At 42.9% G+C, this 17,507-nt stretch overlaps 1 protein-coding gene across 1 annotated transcript in view; it reads left to right on the top strand.

The window, feature by feature from the left end:
* Positions 1-11,931, top strand: part of ATP6V0D1 (ATPase H+ transporting V0 subunit d1) — a 105,265-nt gene extending 93,334 nt beyond the window's left edge. Inside the window, exon 8 of the mRNA XM_073659326.1 lies at positions 7,459-11,931. Coding sequence (XP_073515427.1) covers positions 7,459-7,620 — 162 coding nt within the window. The 3' untranslated portion in view covers positions 7,621-11,931. The remainder of the gene's footprint in view (positions 1-7,458) is intronic.
* The last annotated feature ends 5,576 nt before the right edge of the window (positions 11,932-17,507 follow it).

The following is a 17,507-nucleotide window of genomic DNA, read 5'->3' as shown; positions in this document are numbered from 1 at the left end:
CCCTGACTGTGAAACTTTGCATGGCTTGGCCTCTAGGTCTATAATAAAGTCGTCCTTTTCCTGTGGTTGGCATAGACCATTAGCTGGGACTGAGCGATCAATGACAGACGTCTGACAACTTTCCCAATGACTCCAATATGTTACAGGATATTTGTTTGCTTCCATACTCTTAAAGGAAAGCTATCGTTAAAAAAATTATCTATTATTTAAATCAGTTTTTTTTACATTAAAGGGAATGTGCAATAAAAAAAAAAAAGTTCAACCATTTAAAAAATTGTTATTTTTTTGCAAAAATTAAAACCGTAAAACTTAACTTTTGTTTGTGTTATAAAATATGAAAAATTAATAGAAAAGGTTTGATATTTCCACTTTTAAACACTAGGGGGAGGAGCTACTGAAAATTGGCTTAAAAACCTAGTGTTCAACTAGCTCACATTACGACTGCAGTAAAAGTGGGTGGGGTCTGTGTGTGATGTCACTGCTCCCCTCCTCTTCTTGGCATTTGCAAAAGGATAATAGAGGATGTTTAGGATCACAGTTCGAAGCTGTTGTGTTGGTGACTGCAAAGTTGATACTGACAAGTAGACAGCGTCACCGAGGACGGACTGCAGCGCCTATTCTGTTAGTTGGTGCTGCTCACCGTATCACTCTCTGGGATTAGATACACATATCTACATTACACGCTGGGATTAGATACGGGGAGTTTATCACATGCTGGTATTAATTATGCGTCTCTGCGGGCTGTGTCATACATGATGGGATTAGATACACAACTCTGCTGACTTAATCACACATGATGGGATTAGATACTCTGTTCTTCTGGCTATATCACACATGATGGCATTAGATACGAGGAATTAGGGGCATTAGATTCATGGCAATTCAGACTGTATCACATATGATGGGCATTAGATACATGGCACTGCAAACTGTATCACATATGATGGGCATTAGATACATGGCACTGCAAACTGTATCACATATGATGGGCATTAGATACATGGCACTGCAGACTGTATCACATATGATGGGCATTAGATACATGGCACTGCAGACTGTATCACATATGATGGGCATTAGATACATGGCACTGCAGACTGTATCACATATGATGGGCATTAGATACATGGCACTGCAGACTGTATCACATATGATGGGCATTAGATACATGGCACTGCAAACTGTATCACATATGATGGGCATTAGATACATGGCACTGCAAACTGTATCACATATGATGGGCATTAGATACATGGCACTGCAAACTGTATCACATATGATGGGCATTAGATACATGGCACTGCAGACTGTATCACATATGATGGGCATTAGATACATGGCACTGCAGACTGTATCACATATGATGGGCATTAGATACATGGCACTGCAGACTGTATCACATATGATGGGCATTAGATGCATGGCACTGCCGACTGTATCACATATGATGGGCATTAGATGCATGGCACTGCAGACTGTATCACATATGATGGGCGTTTGAAACAAGGCACTGCGTTGTATCACACATGATAGGATTAGATATGCGGCACTGTGCGCTGTATCACGCATGATGTGCATTAGATATGCGCCACTGTATCACACATGATGGGATTAGATATGCGGCACTGTGTGCTGTATTACAAATGATGAGCATTATATACACTGTATTTTTAAAAAAAAAAATGTTTACATTTCAATAGCGCAAACTATAATAAAACTAAAAATATAAATCTTGCAATTTTCACACCGACCATTGGGGCTTTTTTAGACTCTAACTTCCTGATGTTTCAGGAAACAACACATGTACATAGGGCCGGGGTCTGCCTGTTGTGGCTATCTTTAGAATTGAAGCATCTAATGTGAGTGTAAGTTCAGCTATGACATCGCCCATTGTGATTGGTGGCTCCTGTGTTATTAGCGTGTACACAGGTGTTACCTGTCATTGTAATCCTGCCTCTGATGATAAACTGCTGTAAACTCTTCCTGAAACAGGAATTAAGAGTCTAAAAAAGCCTCAGTGTCCAGTGTAAAAACTGCAAGATTAATATAATATCACTAGATGGTGGCCCGATTCGAACGCATCGGGTATTCTAGAATATGTATGCGGCCGACCGGGCGCAATCAGCAGAGCGGTGTTTAAATTTGGCGCCAAAATCGCTGATTAGTCGAGGCCGGCAACCGTGAACAATCGGCAAAGCGGTGTTAAAATTTGGCGGCTATATCGCAGATTGGTCACGGTCGGCGGTCGCGACTAATCAGCAGAGCGGGGTTTAAATTTGGCGCCAATAATGCTGATTGGTCGCGGCCAGCGAACGCAACCAATCAGCAGAGCGTTGTTTAAATTTGGCGCCAATAATGGTGATTGAACAAATGAAGTAGCACACTGTAACACTGAGTATATAGATATGAAATATGAATAGCATAACTGCTGTAGAAAATAGAAATAAATGAAACATTTTTTGAGCGCATGTAAATATGAAGTATGGAAAATGAATAGCATTACTGCTGTAAATAAATGAGAAATCTTAGCGCATAAATTGGCCAATTCATGTGTACCTGACAGCCGGCGACCGCAACCAGTCAGCAGAGCGGGGTTTAACTTTGGCGCCAATACTGCTGATTGGACGCGGCCGGCCACCGCGACCAATCAGCAGAGCGGGGTTTAACTTTGGCGCCAATACTGCTGATTGGACGCGGCCGGCCACCGCGACCAATCAGCAGAGCGGGGTTTAAATTTGGCGCCAATACTGCTGATTGGACGCGGCCGGCCACCGCGACCAATCAGCAGAGCGGGGTTTACATTTGGCGCAAAAATCGCTGATTGGTCGCGCCCGGCGGTCGCGACCAATCAGCGTCGTATTAGTGAGTACCGGGGAGCGGCGCTGCCTGTGCGGGTACTTCCGCTGCAAGCAGCTGGGAGATGAGCGGCTGCTCGCAGCAGAAGTATCCAGACCCGCAGCGCCGCTCCCCGGTCCTCCCTTCCGCATAGAGGTCCTTCTGCTACCGGCCGGAAGATGAGCGCCTCGCGCCGGTCATCTCCCGGCTGCATCTCCGTCCCGCAGATGAGCCGCTAGCAGCCGCCATCTTTTTTCAGAAATCCCGCGGAGCTGATTGGCCGCTGCCGGACCAATGAGCGACGTGGGATTTCCAAGACAGACAGACGGGATAAGACGATTATATATATATAGATATTATGAAAATGTTTATCAATTTATGCTGCAGATTTTTACTTCAGATGTCATGTCACTTTATTATACAAGTGCTTCTCACTAAATTAGAATATCATCAAAAAATGAATTTATTTCAGTTCTTCAATGCAAAGAGTGAAACTCATATATTATATAGAGTCACTACAAACAGAGTGATCTATTTCAAGTGTTTATTTCTGTTAATGTTGATGATTATGGCTTGCAGCCAATGAAAACACAAAAGTCATTATCTCAGTAAATTAGAATACTTTATAACAACAGCTTGAAAAATGTTTTTAAAATCTGAAATCTTGGCCTACTGAAATGTATGTTCAGTAAATGCACTCAATACTTGGTCGGGGCTCCTTTTGCATCAATTACTGCATCAATGCGGCGTGGCATGGAGGCGATCAGCCTGTGGCACTGCTGAGGTGTTATGGAAGCCCAGGTTGCTTTGATAGCAGCCTTCAGCTCGTCTGCATTGTTGGGTCTGGTGTCTCTCATCTTCCTCTTGACAATAACCCACAGATTCTCTATGGGGTTAAGGTCAGGCGAGTTTGCTGCCAATCAAGCTCAGTGATACTGTTGTGTAAACCAGGTATTGGTACTTTTGGCAGTGTGGACAGGTGCCAAGTCCTGCTGGAGAATGACATTTCCATCTCCAAAAAGCCTGTTGGCAGAGAGAAGCATGAAGTGCTCTAAAATTTCTTGGTAGACGGCTGCGCTGACTTTGGTCTTAGTAAAACACAGTGGACCTACACCAGCAGATGACATGGCTCCCCAAACCATCACTGATTGTGGAAACTTCACACTAGACCTCAAGCAGCTTGGATTGTGGCCTCTCCACTCTTCCTCCAGACTCTAGGACCTTGATTTCCAAATGAAACGCAAAATTTGCTTTCATCTGAAAACACCTTGGACCACTGAGCAACAGTCCAGGTCTTTTTCTCCTTGGCCCAGGTAAGACGCTCCTGGCGTTGTCGATTGGTCATGTGTGGCTTGACACAAGGAATGTGGCACTTGTAGCCCATGTCCTGGATATGTCTGTGTGTGGTGGCTCTTGAAGCAATGACTCCAGCAGCAGTCCACTCCTTGTGAATCTCCCCCAAATTTTTTTTCAAGGCTGTGGTTATGCCGCTTGTGCACCTTTTTCTACCACACTTTTTCCTTCCAATCAACTTTCCATTAATATGATTGGATACAGCACGCTGTGAACAGCCAGCTTCTTTAGCAATGACCTTTTGTGGCTTACACTCCTTGTGGAGTGTGTCAATGACTGCCTTTTGGACATCTGTCAAGTCAGCAGTCTTCCCCATGATTGTGGAGCCTACTGAAACAGACTAAGGGACCTTTTTAAATGCTTAGGAAGCCTTTGCAAGTGTTTTTTGTTAATTATTCTAATTTAGTGAGATAATGACTTTTGTGTCTTCATTGGCTGTAAGCCATAATCATCAACATTAACAGAAATAAACACTTGAAATAGATCACTCTGTGTGTAATGACTCTATATAATATGAGTTTCACTTTTTGGATTGAAGAACTGAAATAAATTAACTTTTTGATGATATTCTAATTTAGTGAGAAGCACCTGTACATTGGGTGAAGTGTGTGGCAGAATGTACATTAAAATCCGTAACAAATCTGCATGTAATAAAGGCAGGGGATCTGATACAGGTGCATGGCTAAATCCATAGTGGGAATTTAGTATATGTGAACCCTGGGAGGGATATTTTCTCTCTGTCTATAGGACGCTATATATGGTAGGCTTCACATAACGAGTACTGTTAGTGTCGCTACACCTTACAACACAGAACATGAGTGCCCGTTAATACTGGTGTTAGAGCAATCCGTTTGACTGGGCTAATAAACATAAGTCTGTGTAAATGAGCGAGTCTGCCTTGCTTTTCAAAAATATAACCTACTTGCTTATAGTTTCCATGAGACTATAGATTGTCTATATATTCAGCATGTATCCTCCGGGCAGTATTATACATTGTTATCACAGTCGAGCTTCACTTTAAAAAGAATCTGTCTCCAGGTTTTTACCACCTAAGCTGAGATACCATAATATAAGGGCAAAAGACCCTAATTCCTGTGATGTGTCACTTATTGGGCTACTTGCTGTAATTTTGATAAAATCCCTACTTTATCTGCTTTGCCAGTTCTCTGAATACTGAACTCTGTATAACCCCTCCCACACCACTGATTGGCAGGTTTCTGTATACACTGTACATGGGCGCACAGCTGCCAATCAGTGGTGTGGGTGGGGTTATACTGAGCACAGCAGATAAAACAGTGATTTTACCAAAACTGCAGCAAGTAGCCCAGTAAGTGACACATCACTGGAATCAGGGACTCTTCCCCTACACCATGCTGCTCTCAGATTAGGTGGCAAACTCCCAGTGACAGATTCCTTTTAAAACCTAATATGGAGTCTTAAAGTGTGGGATAGGGGGTGCAGATATGGTGTCTCTGCGCCTTACACACACGCAGGATCCATCATATTGGAGAAGCTTTATATTCAGCCATGATGAATTTCACATATGGACTACACAGCCGCTCCATGAACGTGATCCAGAGCCAATACCCGTGTGCTCAATAGAATAACAATCTTTTAAGCTAAAGGGCAGGCTTCCTTGCCAAGATTTTAGTGGCTTTGTAGCTGGTTTTTGCCAGTATGCTGATATTGTGTCTTTCCATTTAATTAAAAGAAAGGGTTCAGTCTTTGTGCATAAAACATTTACAGGTTGATAAGGTCTCGGAGTTTGTGCCAGATTTCAGTGTAATTAAACTATACAGCTTTGGGATCGCGGAGAAGACGGTCATGCATGTTTTCTATCAACTGTAGCTGCTATTTGCCTGCCTGTGCTGCCCCGTGATTATCTTTCTCGGCTCTGAGCAGTCACAGATCATCCTGGCAGCGATTCTTTTGCTTCTTGTGATGTCATATTGCCTCTCTTCCGCTCTACTTTGTTGAACTTTGATCATTTGTTGATTTGGAGGTCGCTTAGGATCGTTGTCGTGCTGAAAAGTGAAATTTCTTTTCATCTTCAGCCTTTTAGTAGAGGCCTGAAGGTTTTGATGTAAAATTGACTGATATTTATAACTGTTCATTACTCCCTCCATGTTGAATAATGCCCCCTTTCCAGCTACCAAAAAACAGCCCCAAAGCATAATACTGCCTTCTCCATGCTTCATTGTGGGTATGCTGTTCTTCTGGTGGTGCTTAGTGTTGGCATTGCATCAAAAATACCTTTTGAAACTATGTCCAAAAGGTTCAACCTTGGTCTCATCATAACATGTTTTGGCAGACTTGATGTAGGTTTTCAAAAAACATAGTTGTGCTTTGGTGTTTTTTTTTGTTTTGTTTGTTTTTTTGTCAGAAAAGGCATCCATCTTGCCACCCTTCCCCACAGGTCAGACTTATGAAGAATACAGGAGATTGTTGTCACATTCATTACACAACCAGTACTTACTGAAATTCCTGCAGCTCATGTAATGTTGCTATAGGCTTCTTGGCCGCCTACCAGGCCAGTTTTCGTCTTGTCTTTTTAGCAATTTTTGAGGGACTTCCAGTAATGTTAGTGTTGTGCCAATTTTAAGCCATTTCTTGATGACTTCACAGTGTTCGTGGCATATCTGATGCCATGAAAATGTTTTGTACCCCTCTGCTGACTGATAATTTTCAAGAGTGAGATCCTTTTGCTGTGTTGTAAGCTGTTTACAGACCATGGCTTTTGCTGTAAAATGCAGCCAAGAAAATGTGAAAATGGCAGGGAAATCCTACTAGAACAACTAAACTTTATAGGGGTTAATGAGCATCACTGTAAATGATAACCGCCATGTGCTGACTACTTTGTAAGAGGATGTTCACACTTAACCAAACATATTTTTGTGTTTTTTTTTAATTCCCCCACCCCCAAAAATGATTTGTGTTGAGTTTTCTTCTCTGAGTTTATACAGAATATACTGTAGGTGACATTCAAGGTAGAAAAAGTTCTGAAACCATTCTTCTTGGTATGATTTTTTTACATTACAAAACCTGGCATATTAACAGGGGCGTGTATATGGTACTTATTTTTTTTATATCTATTCACTGTATATATAGATTGCAGTCAACGTATTGGGACAAGAACTCCGCCTTTAAGTGGATGTATTTTCTATTACAGTCACACACAACTTTTTCATGAAACCTGTCCAAAGAATTGTTGTATTCCATCTAATTTCTTCTTCTGATTGTTCATATAATTTTTTTTTTTACCATTTACAGGTGAAATTGAATAAATTGGCCTTTCTAAACCAGTTCCACTTTGGTGTGTTTTATGCCTTTGTGAAGCTAAAGGAGCAGGAATGCCGGAATATTGTTTGGATCGCAGAGTGCATCGCCCAGAGACACCGAGCCAAGATTGATAACTACATTCCCATCTTCTAAAAAAATAAAAGAGAGACATTTCCAGCTCACCTCGTCTCCCTCTGATCCCCCTGCAGACACGTCCTCTGCCTTATTGTCTGATCAGTCCACGGGGAGGGTGTGACATAAGATTTTAAGATTCCGCAGAGTTTATTTAGCCGATCAGCAGCTGGTTTTGCTAGGTGTATGGCAGACAACTACTGAGCGGCCAGCAAGGCCTTCCCTCCGGCTGTGACAGAGCTAAGGATCAGTGTAGCCCTTCTAAATCCTCTTTATGAATAGCTATAGATGTGAGTGAATGTTCAAAGATACTACGAGTGCTGTATCCATGTCCGGATTGACTCCTTTTATCTAAATTTCCATTGTCGCATACTACTACAATTGGGCGCTTTGTAATTCTTAAAGGGGTTGTCCAGGCAACAAAAAAATACATGAATAAGCTTAGTAAATTATATACCTTACTCTTAGTATAATTCATTTACACCAGGTGCCCCAATGCTCTGATCTATGGGTCCTGGCTACTTCACTTCAGGTTCTGTTCTCAATGCTGTATGTAAAGGGGGCTGTCTGCTTTCTCATTTAAGCTGCTGAGCCGCCCGCCTCCTCTATCTATGCATAAGCTGTATCAGAGGAGCGGCTGGCTGACCTGTCTTGTTTAAGCAGCTGAGCCGCCACCTCCTCTGTCTATGCATAAGCTGTATCAGAGGAGCGGTTGACTGTCTCATTTAAGCAGCTGAGCCGCCGCCTCCTCTATCTATGCATAAGCTGTATCAGAGGAGCGGCTGGCTGACCTGTCTTGTTTAAGCAGCTGAGCCGCCACCTCCTCTGTCTATGCATAAGCTGTATCAGAGGAGCGGTTGACTGTCTCATTTAAGCAGCTGAGCCGCCCGCCTCCTCTATCTATGCATAAGCTGTATCAGAGGAGCGGCTGGCTGACCTGTCTTGTTTAAGCAGCTGAGGCGCCACCTCCTCTGTCTATGCATAAGCTGTATCAGAGGAGTAGTTGACTGTCTCATTTAAGCAGCTGAGCCGCCCGCCTCCTCTATCTATGCATAAGCTGTATCAGAGGAGCGGCTGGCTGACTGTCTCATTTCAGCAGCTGAGCCGCCACTTCCTCTGTCTATGCATGAGCTGTATCAGAGGAGCGGCTGGCTGACTGTCTCATTTCAGCAGCTGAGCCGCCACCTCCACTGTCTATGCATAAGCTGTATCAGAGGAGCGGCTGGCTGACTGTCTTATTTAAGCAGCTGAGCCGCCCACCTCCTCTGTCTATGCATAAGCTGTATCAGAGGAGCGGCTGGTTGACTGTCTCATTTCAGCAGCTGAGCTGCCCACTTCCTTTGTCTCTGCATAGGCTGTGTCAGAGGAAGGGCCTGGCTTAGTTATTGAAGTGAGCAGTCGGCTATAGTCATATGTGGATATATGAAACACGGTCAAGCACAGTACATGGTATGGAGATGCTGGGACCAGAGGAGCTACCAGAGGACCTAGGCACCGAGATAATTGAACTAGATTATACAGTAAGTTATATAACGTATCAAAGGCCATTTATGTGTTGTTTTTTTTTAAGTTGGAAAACGCCTTTAAAGAGAATCTATCATCAGAGATTGATCCATTGTTTAAATCAGATTTGTGTTTTAAATGTATTTTTTTTTTCAATTTTTGCCTTTTTATTTTTTTGCCCCTATGCCACAATTTGCATTAAAATAAAAAAAATAGTAATCTTGAAATTTGCACACTGACCACTGAGGATTTTTTTAGACTCTTAATTTCTTGTTGTTTTAGGAAACAATACATGTACATTAGCCACAATGGCCAGACACCAGCCCTATCTTTTCTATTGAAGCATCTAATGAGCGTGTGCAAAGGTCATTATGAAGGGAGGAGGAGCAGGTCAGCTGTGACATCACCTATTGTCATTGGTGGATCCTGTGTTATCAGTTGTGTATAAAGGTGTCACCTGTCACTGTAATCCTGCCTCTGATGATAATGAGCTTGCTGAAAACTTTCTGAAAGTACAAAAAGTAAGAGTCTAAAAAAATTGTTGGGAAAATTTAAAAAAAAAAAAAAATACATTTAACAGAAAAGCAAGGTCATTTTCTGATCGCTTTCCTGTAAGTAATTTCTGTCTGTACTCCTTTTGTTTGAACACAAGCACATTACTTACAGATGCATCTCCGTGAAGTGATGGGAGCCGGGCTAGGAGTACTCTGATTCTCCAGCATGTCCGGGTATGACACAATGGCATATAAAGACTGGATGTGAAGTGGTCACCGAGCTGATCGTAGGTGTGACACAGCATGTTAATCGCAGTCCTTTAGGATAGGACTCTGTGTAGTATTGTAATATGTTGTACTTCTATCACTGTATCATAATAGATGTTTACACTAATAAAAATGTCGCTCTCTACCAGCTACACGAAAAGTCACAGCTAGAATTATTTTTCTCCTAACATGAAACAAAAACTTAGATTAATCCCCACACCAATGTATCCGTCCCACTAAAAAGGGCGGAATTGGGCGGTATACATGTTACTTTTTTGCTGTGTACCAGCATCATTTTTGGCCTTTTCTAATATTTGCGGCTCCTCCATTTTCAGACCCTAAATTTGTTTATTTTTTAAATGGAGTCCACCCTGCCAGAGGGCATTAATAGTGACCCCTCAATACCTTTTTTCCCTGCCCTTTGCTCAATCGTCGGCATGCACCTACCGGCTTGTATTCCGCACCTTCTGCAGTGACCGTTTCCTACAATGCCCTTCATTCATTGCAATGTCTCCGCAGCCAGTGCCAGCTGGTGTGTGCGGTGGTACAGGCGCACTGTAGACAAGCAGGTCTGCACTGTGTGATGAGACAGTTCAAGCGCACTGGAGAAGGGGCATTGGACATGCACACAAGGACTTGTTCTCCTGGGTCCTATCCGTCAGCCTGTGTAAATGATATCCGTTGTGATATCCTGTACATAGCCGGAGCGGAAGACCAGACAGAACATAAGAGATGTAGAGAACGTTGCCATGCTCCGAGATCGAGAAAATGCACCAAATTGTTCCAGTGAATTAATAGGATTTTTTTTTTGCAAAGTTAAAGGGAATCTGTCATCAGGTTTTATGCTATATAATCTGAGAGCACCATAATGTAGGAGGAGAGTCCCTGATTACAGTGATGTGTCACTTACTAGGCTGTTTTGCTTTTTCAATACAATTAGTGTTTTATCAGCAGCAAATTATCACTACAAAACAGCACGCCTCGTGCCTCCTGGTCCAACCACAGCCCCAGCACTGATTAGCAGCTTTCTGTCACTTGCAGCTTTCTGTGTACACTCTATGATCTTTGATGTGTGCGGGGTTATACAGGGCTCAGCATTCAGAGCTCTGCTAGATCAGCAGAGAAAACTGACTGTAACATAACTGCTGAACCCAGTAAACTAAGTGATACATCGCTGGAATTGGGGAATCTGTCCTTACCTTATGGTGTTGACAGATTACATCGCAAAAACCTTGTGTTTCAATTCACTTTAAAGCCATAGTACAACCGTGTGGTGGTGCTGGACAACCCCCTATACCTGGGGATACCCACATAAGGAACAGAGCTAGGGTCGCCATCTTTTTTACTCAATAATGGCACTGCCCTCCAGGTTTTAATTACGATCTCTGCCAGCACAATGGTGTTCCATTACTGATGTGGCCGCTGGCCCGGGACCCGTGGGTCCACTCACACCATCTCCATTTAGAATTATTGTCTTTGCTCTGTTTGATTCATCCATAGGAGAATAACATTTCAGGCCTTTTCTACTGTTTTAAAGCCTCGGTGAGATTTGCTCTTTAAAGTCTTAATACATAACGTTGGCAGAGAATCCAAGCAGAACATTCCTCTTTTATGCGCAGGTACAGTCATAAAATATTAAACACTTAAGTGCATGTGACTCCTGACACAATGTTTGATCACCCGAGCCAATGGTGCATGCTTTACTGAGCGCCAGATCCATCCAGTTTCTCACTTTCATTGCCCATCTGGTGTTGGTTGTTTTTTTTTTATGACGTAAAGTCTTTTTCTTGAACCTTTTTGTTCTTCCTGGCCTTCATCTCATATTTTATTTGGCGTTTTACCCACTCTTATTCCTATGCTGGACACCTCAAGAGTGACATTTTTAGACTCCAATGTTTCAGTGTTATGGAGTTGAACTTTCCAAGAATCTGTTGTCTGATTTCCTCTTACGTGTACGATGAATATGTTTTGCAATTCCCTTTGTTTCAGTGAATGGATGCTCTGATCAATATATGAATAAATATATATCTATATGTATATGGTAATAAAGTGTTTACCTTGATGCTCACGTCTACTGTTCAGTGTCTGAACTTTCTGCTGTCAATTACATAAATTGGTTCTTTGTTTTTTTTAATCGGTCTGATTATTGTCACAATTTCAACATAACAGATCAGTCATCAAAATGTTTAGCTATTTTTTGCTCTTATGCTTGGTACCTTGCTATGCACTATTTTTGAGTGAGTGGTCCCCGTTTATCAGCACTCTGCCAGCACTGTAGGTACTGATATCTTCTTTCCCTCACTTCCCAACATCCATTGTTTAGGGACTTGCCTGTCCCAAACTAAAAGACCACTTCTCTGTTAGGGTATGTGCACACGCTGAGTACTGTAAAACGCTGCATTTTGTCTGCTGCGAGAATGCAGCTTGTGAACAAGGCCTTATACCCATAAGAAGTTTTTCAGTCAGAAAAGAAAGTAAGCCGTCTTGAAATCTCTAATTGCCTGTTGTCAAGCATAATCTGTCTCAAGCAGTAGAGAACAAGTAAGACAGATGGGAAACACTTAGTAGCAACACTTTGGAGTGATTTTTTGGGGGGTATGACAACATGATTTACAGATTTACTTTTTAGCACATTTATCAATCAAATGAGATCAAGTCTAAAGTACAGTGGTCATTTACATTTTTGTCTCCCACCCCAGGTATATACAGTAGTGTTCAAAATAATAGCAGTGTGGAGTTCGATTAGTGAAGTCAATCATTCTGTGAAGAAACAGGTGTGAATCAGGTGGCCCTTATTTAAGGGTGAAGTCAGCACATGTTGTACATGCATTTCTCTTTGAAAGCCTGAGAAATATGGGTCATTCAAGACATTGTTCAGAAGAATAGTGTACTTTGATTAAAAAGTTGATTGGACAGGGTAAAACTTATAAAGAAGTGCAGACAATGGTAGGCTGTTCAGCTAAAATGATCTCAAATGCTTTAAAATGGAAAGCAAAACCAGAGAGATGTGGAAGAAAACAGAAGACTACCATTCGAATGGATCGAAGAATAGCCAGAATGGCAATGTCTCAGCCAATGATCAGCTCCAGGATGATCAAAGACAGTCTCAAGTTAGAAGACGCCTGTGTGAAGCTAATCTCTAAGAAAGAAGTTCCCCCAAAGTCCCACTGTTAAAAAAACTAAAAAAAAACTTACTGAAGCGGATACAATTTGCCAAAGAACACACATAAACTAGCGTAAAGAAAAATGGAGAAACCTTTTGTGGACTGATGAAAGTAAAATTGTTCTTTTTGGGTCCAAGGGCCGCAGACAGTTCATCAGACGACCCCCAAACTCTGCATTCAAGTCACAGTACACTCTGAAGGAAGTGAAGCATGGTGGTGCCAGCATCATGATATGAGCATGTTTCTCTATGGTGCCGGACCTCTTTACTGCATACCAGGGATCATGGACCAGTTTGCATATATTAAAATACTTGAAGGGGTCATGTTGCCTTACGCTGAAGAGGATATGCCCTTGAAATGGGTGTTTCAACAAGACAATGACCCTAAACACACCAGTAAACAAGCAAAATCTTGGTTCTAGTCCAACAAAATTGAGATTGTGGAGTGGCCAGCCCAATCCATTTCTGAGGCAAATCCAACAAATGCCAAAAAATTGTGGGACGTAGCCAAAGCATCCTGGGCTGGAATAACAGTTGACCGGTCGCAGAAGTTGCTTGACTCTATGCAATATAGATGTGAAGCAGTTCTAAAAAACTGTGGGTATACAACTAAATATTAGGTTAGTGATTCACAGGAATGCTAAATCCTCAAAAAAACAGTACATATTGTGAGTTTGAGTTCAGAACAGCCCAATGTTCAATTTTTGTTATTTTCTGTAAAGTAGTTACAAATTATATACATTTCTCTTCATGTGGTGTATTAGAAAACAGTGGGCAATGTTCCCAATGCATGGACATAAAAACTAGTAAAAAGATTTTGTGCTTAACTTGTATTTTTGAACACACTGCTATTATTTACTAAGGTGCAATTCCAAAACTTGTAGTACTACCTTTACTAGCAAAGCGGGTTGTCCCTTCAGGACAAAAATTGCCCATTACAGTGGCTTGTGAAAGTATTCACCCCCTTGGCTTTTTACCTATTTTGTTACATTACAACCTGTGTTTTAAATATTTTTGTAATCTGATTTGTGTGTGATGCGTCAGCACTAAATAGTCTAAGTTGGTGAAGTGCAGTGAGAAAAATATGGGCATAAATTAAATGTATTGGACCAAATAACTAAAAATTGTCATGTGCATATGTATTCACCGCTTTTGCTTTGGAAGTACTAAAATTTTTGGTGCAACCAATTACCTTCTTAAGTCACATGCTTAGTGAAAGGAAGCCCACCTGTGTGCAATCTAAGTGTCACATGGTCTGTCACTATTACACACAGCTTTTCTGAAAGGCCAGAGAGGCTGCAACACCATTAAACAAGAGGCTCCACTAACCAAACAACACCATGAAGACCAAGGACATCTCCAAACAAATCAGGGATAAAGTTGTTAAGAAGTAAAAGGTGAGGTTGGGTTATAAAAAAAAAAAAAAATCCCAATCTCCGATGATCCTCAGAGCACCATCAAATAGAAAGAACATGGTACCACAACAAACCTGCTAAGAGAAGGTCGCCCACCAAAATTCTCAGCCCAGGCAAGGAGGGAATTAATCAGAGAGACAGCAGAGAGACCAAAGGTAACCCTAAAGGAGCTGTAGAGTTCTCAAGCAGAGACTGGAGTACCTGTCCATACGACCACAAAAAGCCATACACTCCATAGAGGTGGCCTTTATGGAAGAGTGGGCAGAAAAAAAGCCTTGACTTACAATTTTTGTGTGTGAGGCTCATTTTGAATTTGCCAAAAGACATGTGGGAGACTCCTCAAATGTATGGAGGAAGGTGCTGTGGTCAGATGACACCAAAATTAAACTTTTGGCCATCAAGATAAACGCTATGTCTGGCTTCAAGCCAACACAGCTCATCTCCCCAAGAACACCATCCCCTCAGTGAAACATGGTGGTGGCAGCATCATGCTGTGGGGATGCTTTTCAGCAGCAGGAAAAGGAAATCGAGTGAAAGATGAATGGCGTGAAATACAGGGATATTCTTGAGCAAAATCAGTTTGTCAGTGATTTGAGACTGATATGGAGGTTCACCTTCCTTGACCCAAAGCATACTGCTAAAGCAACACTCGAGTGGTTTAAGCGGAAACATGTAAATGTTTTTGGAGTGGCCTAGTCAAAGCCCAGATCTTAGTCCAATTGAGAATCTGTGGTCAAACTATGAAGATTGCTGTTCACCAAAGGAAATCATCACACTTGAAGGAGATGGAGAAGTTTTGCCTTCAGGAATGGGCAAAAATCACAGTGGCAAGATATAGAAAGGTCATAGAGAATTATCCAAAGCGACTTGCAGCTATAATTGCCACAAAAGGAGGCTCTACAAAGTACAGACTTTAGGGGGGGGGATAGTTATGCACACTGAAGTTTTCAGATTTGTCATATTTGTTGTTTGCTTCACAATAAAAAGAAAACCAAATGTTCACAGATGTCGACATGTTTTTTACATGAACTGATGCAAACCCTCAAAAAAACATTGAAATTCCACTTTGCGATGTAGCAAAACACGAAAAATGGCAAGGGGGTGTGGGGTGAATACTTTTGTAAGCCAATGTATAATAGTATATGAACACCTATAATGGGCACTCAGGACCCCTCTTCTACATGCCACTGCAAGCAACAACCCATTACTGAAGGACTGAGTGTGACCGTTAAATAAATGGAGAACATTCACCATGGAAAACCACATTTCTGATGCTGTGTCTCCAAATCTGCATCCTCTTCTGACATAGAGAGATGATCGCTAGTGATGAACGATCGCCACTACTCGGTACTCGTCCGAGCATCACGATGCTCGACAAGCTCGGCGAGTACTTCCAGGTTGCTCGGGCAGGAGCAACATGAACATGCAGGGATTGCTTGCCACGCACTGTAATGCCATAGTCATGTTAGTTGTGGGCATTACAGTGATTGGCTGGCCGCACAGCATCATCAGGTCTATATAAGACCTGGTGCCGCTATGCTCGTCACAGTCTACCCCGGAAACAGGCAGAGTAGTAGTTGAACTGAACATGGAAAATATTGGTCTCCATTTCCATTTTGTTGCAGTGTGTCGATGAAGCTATTCACACGAGGTCACTGTGGAGAACAGTATTCGTAAACTACAGGCCCGCTATTTAAAACCCTGGTTCTCCGTCAGACGTATCACATATAAGTGCGGTTCAAATCCAGCCATTTGTGAATGTGGAAAATATTGTCATCCATTTAAAATGGGCAAGGTGCGTGGCAAGGGACGGGGAAGTGGACGTGATGGTGATGGTGCATGCAGAGGCCAAGGTCATGGTCAAGCTGAAATTGTGCCATAACAAACACCCACATCTTGTCGCTCGACCTTCCTGTCCCAATTGCTAGGGGACCGCAGAGCACCACTATTGAACACAGAGCAGTGTCAAAAGGTTGTTGGTTGGATAGCAGATTATGCTTCGAGTCACTTTGCCACCACCACCATCACTCTGTCTTCCACACGGTCAAGTCTCAGTGGCCGTGAGTCTGGACTGCATATTCCTCACCCTGATCCTCCATCCTCCTACGAGGCCGAGTGCCCAGAGAGAACTGATCCCACACTTGGACTCTCAGAAGAGCTGTTCACTTTTCCATTTGTAGATTTGGGCCTCTACCGGCCAGCTTGAAGCAAATCAAGAGGAGAACGGGTGTAGCGATGCCCAAATATTTGAGCAGCCATGGTCACACGAAGGCAACGGTGGGAAAGTGCAATCACTGTCACAAGAGGTGTTTGATGATGAGACACAATTGCCAGAAAGTCAGGAGGAGGACCAGGGTGCGGAAGTGGAAGACGAGGTGGTGGATGATATAGTAACTGACCCAACCTGGCAAGGGGACATGCAGAGCAAGGACAGCAGCACACAGGGGGAAGGCGAGGTGGCACCACAACAGGCACGAAGAAGCAGTGTGGTGGCCGCAGACACAAGGCGAGAAAGCGTTTCCCATAACGCCAACACGACAGAAGTTGCCAGAACTGTTAGGTCTTCCCGAGTCTGGTTGTTTTTTAAAGACTCTGTAAATAACCCCAAAAAGGCCATTTGCACCACCTGCCAGGCCTGCATCAGCAGGGGTAGCAAAACTAGCAGCCTGACCACCACCAGCATGATCAGGCACATGGCAGCAAAGCACCCGACTAAGTGGGCAGAACCCCAGGGTCCAGATACAGTGCCTGTGGGTGACACCACTGCTTCTTCCGCTGTTGTGCGTGCGCGCCAATCCCCTGTCCATGGCGCATGCCAAGATGCCTCCTGCTCTGCATCTGTCGTTGCACACTCTCAACTAGCACCATGAGCAAGCACATCCTTGTCCTTGTCCCAGCGCAGTGTTCAGTTGTCCTTACCCCAGTCCTTGGAACGCAAGTGCAAATACGCAGCCAACACCCCACAGGCCACACTACTATACTCACACATTTCTCAAAGGCTTGTGCTTGAAATGTTGCCTTATAGGCTCATGGAGACGAAAGCTTTCCGCAACCTGATGTCGGTGG

This window comes from Phyllobates terribilis, unplaced genomic scaffold (assembly GCF_046119375.1).
Source record: "Phyllobates terribilis strain yellow unplaced genomic scaffold, ASM4611937v1 Scaffold_13__5_contigs__length_258822181, whole genome shotgun sequence".
Taxonomy (NCBI): Eukaryota; Metazoa; Chordata; class Amphibia; order Anura; family Dendrobatidae; genus Phyllobates; species Phyllobates terribilis.
This window is presented reverse-complemented; position numbering and strand designations above follow the sequence as displayed.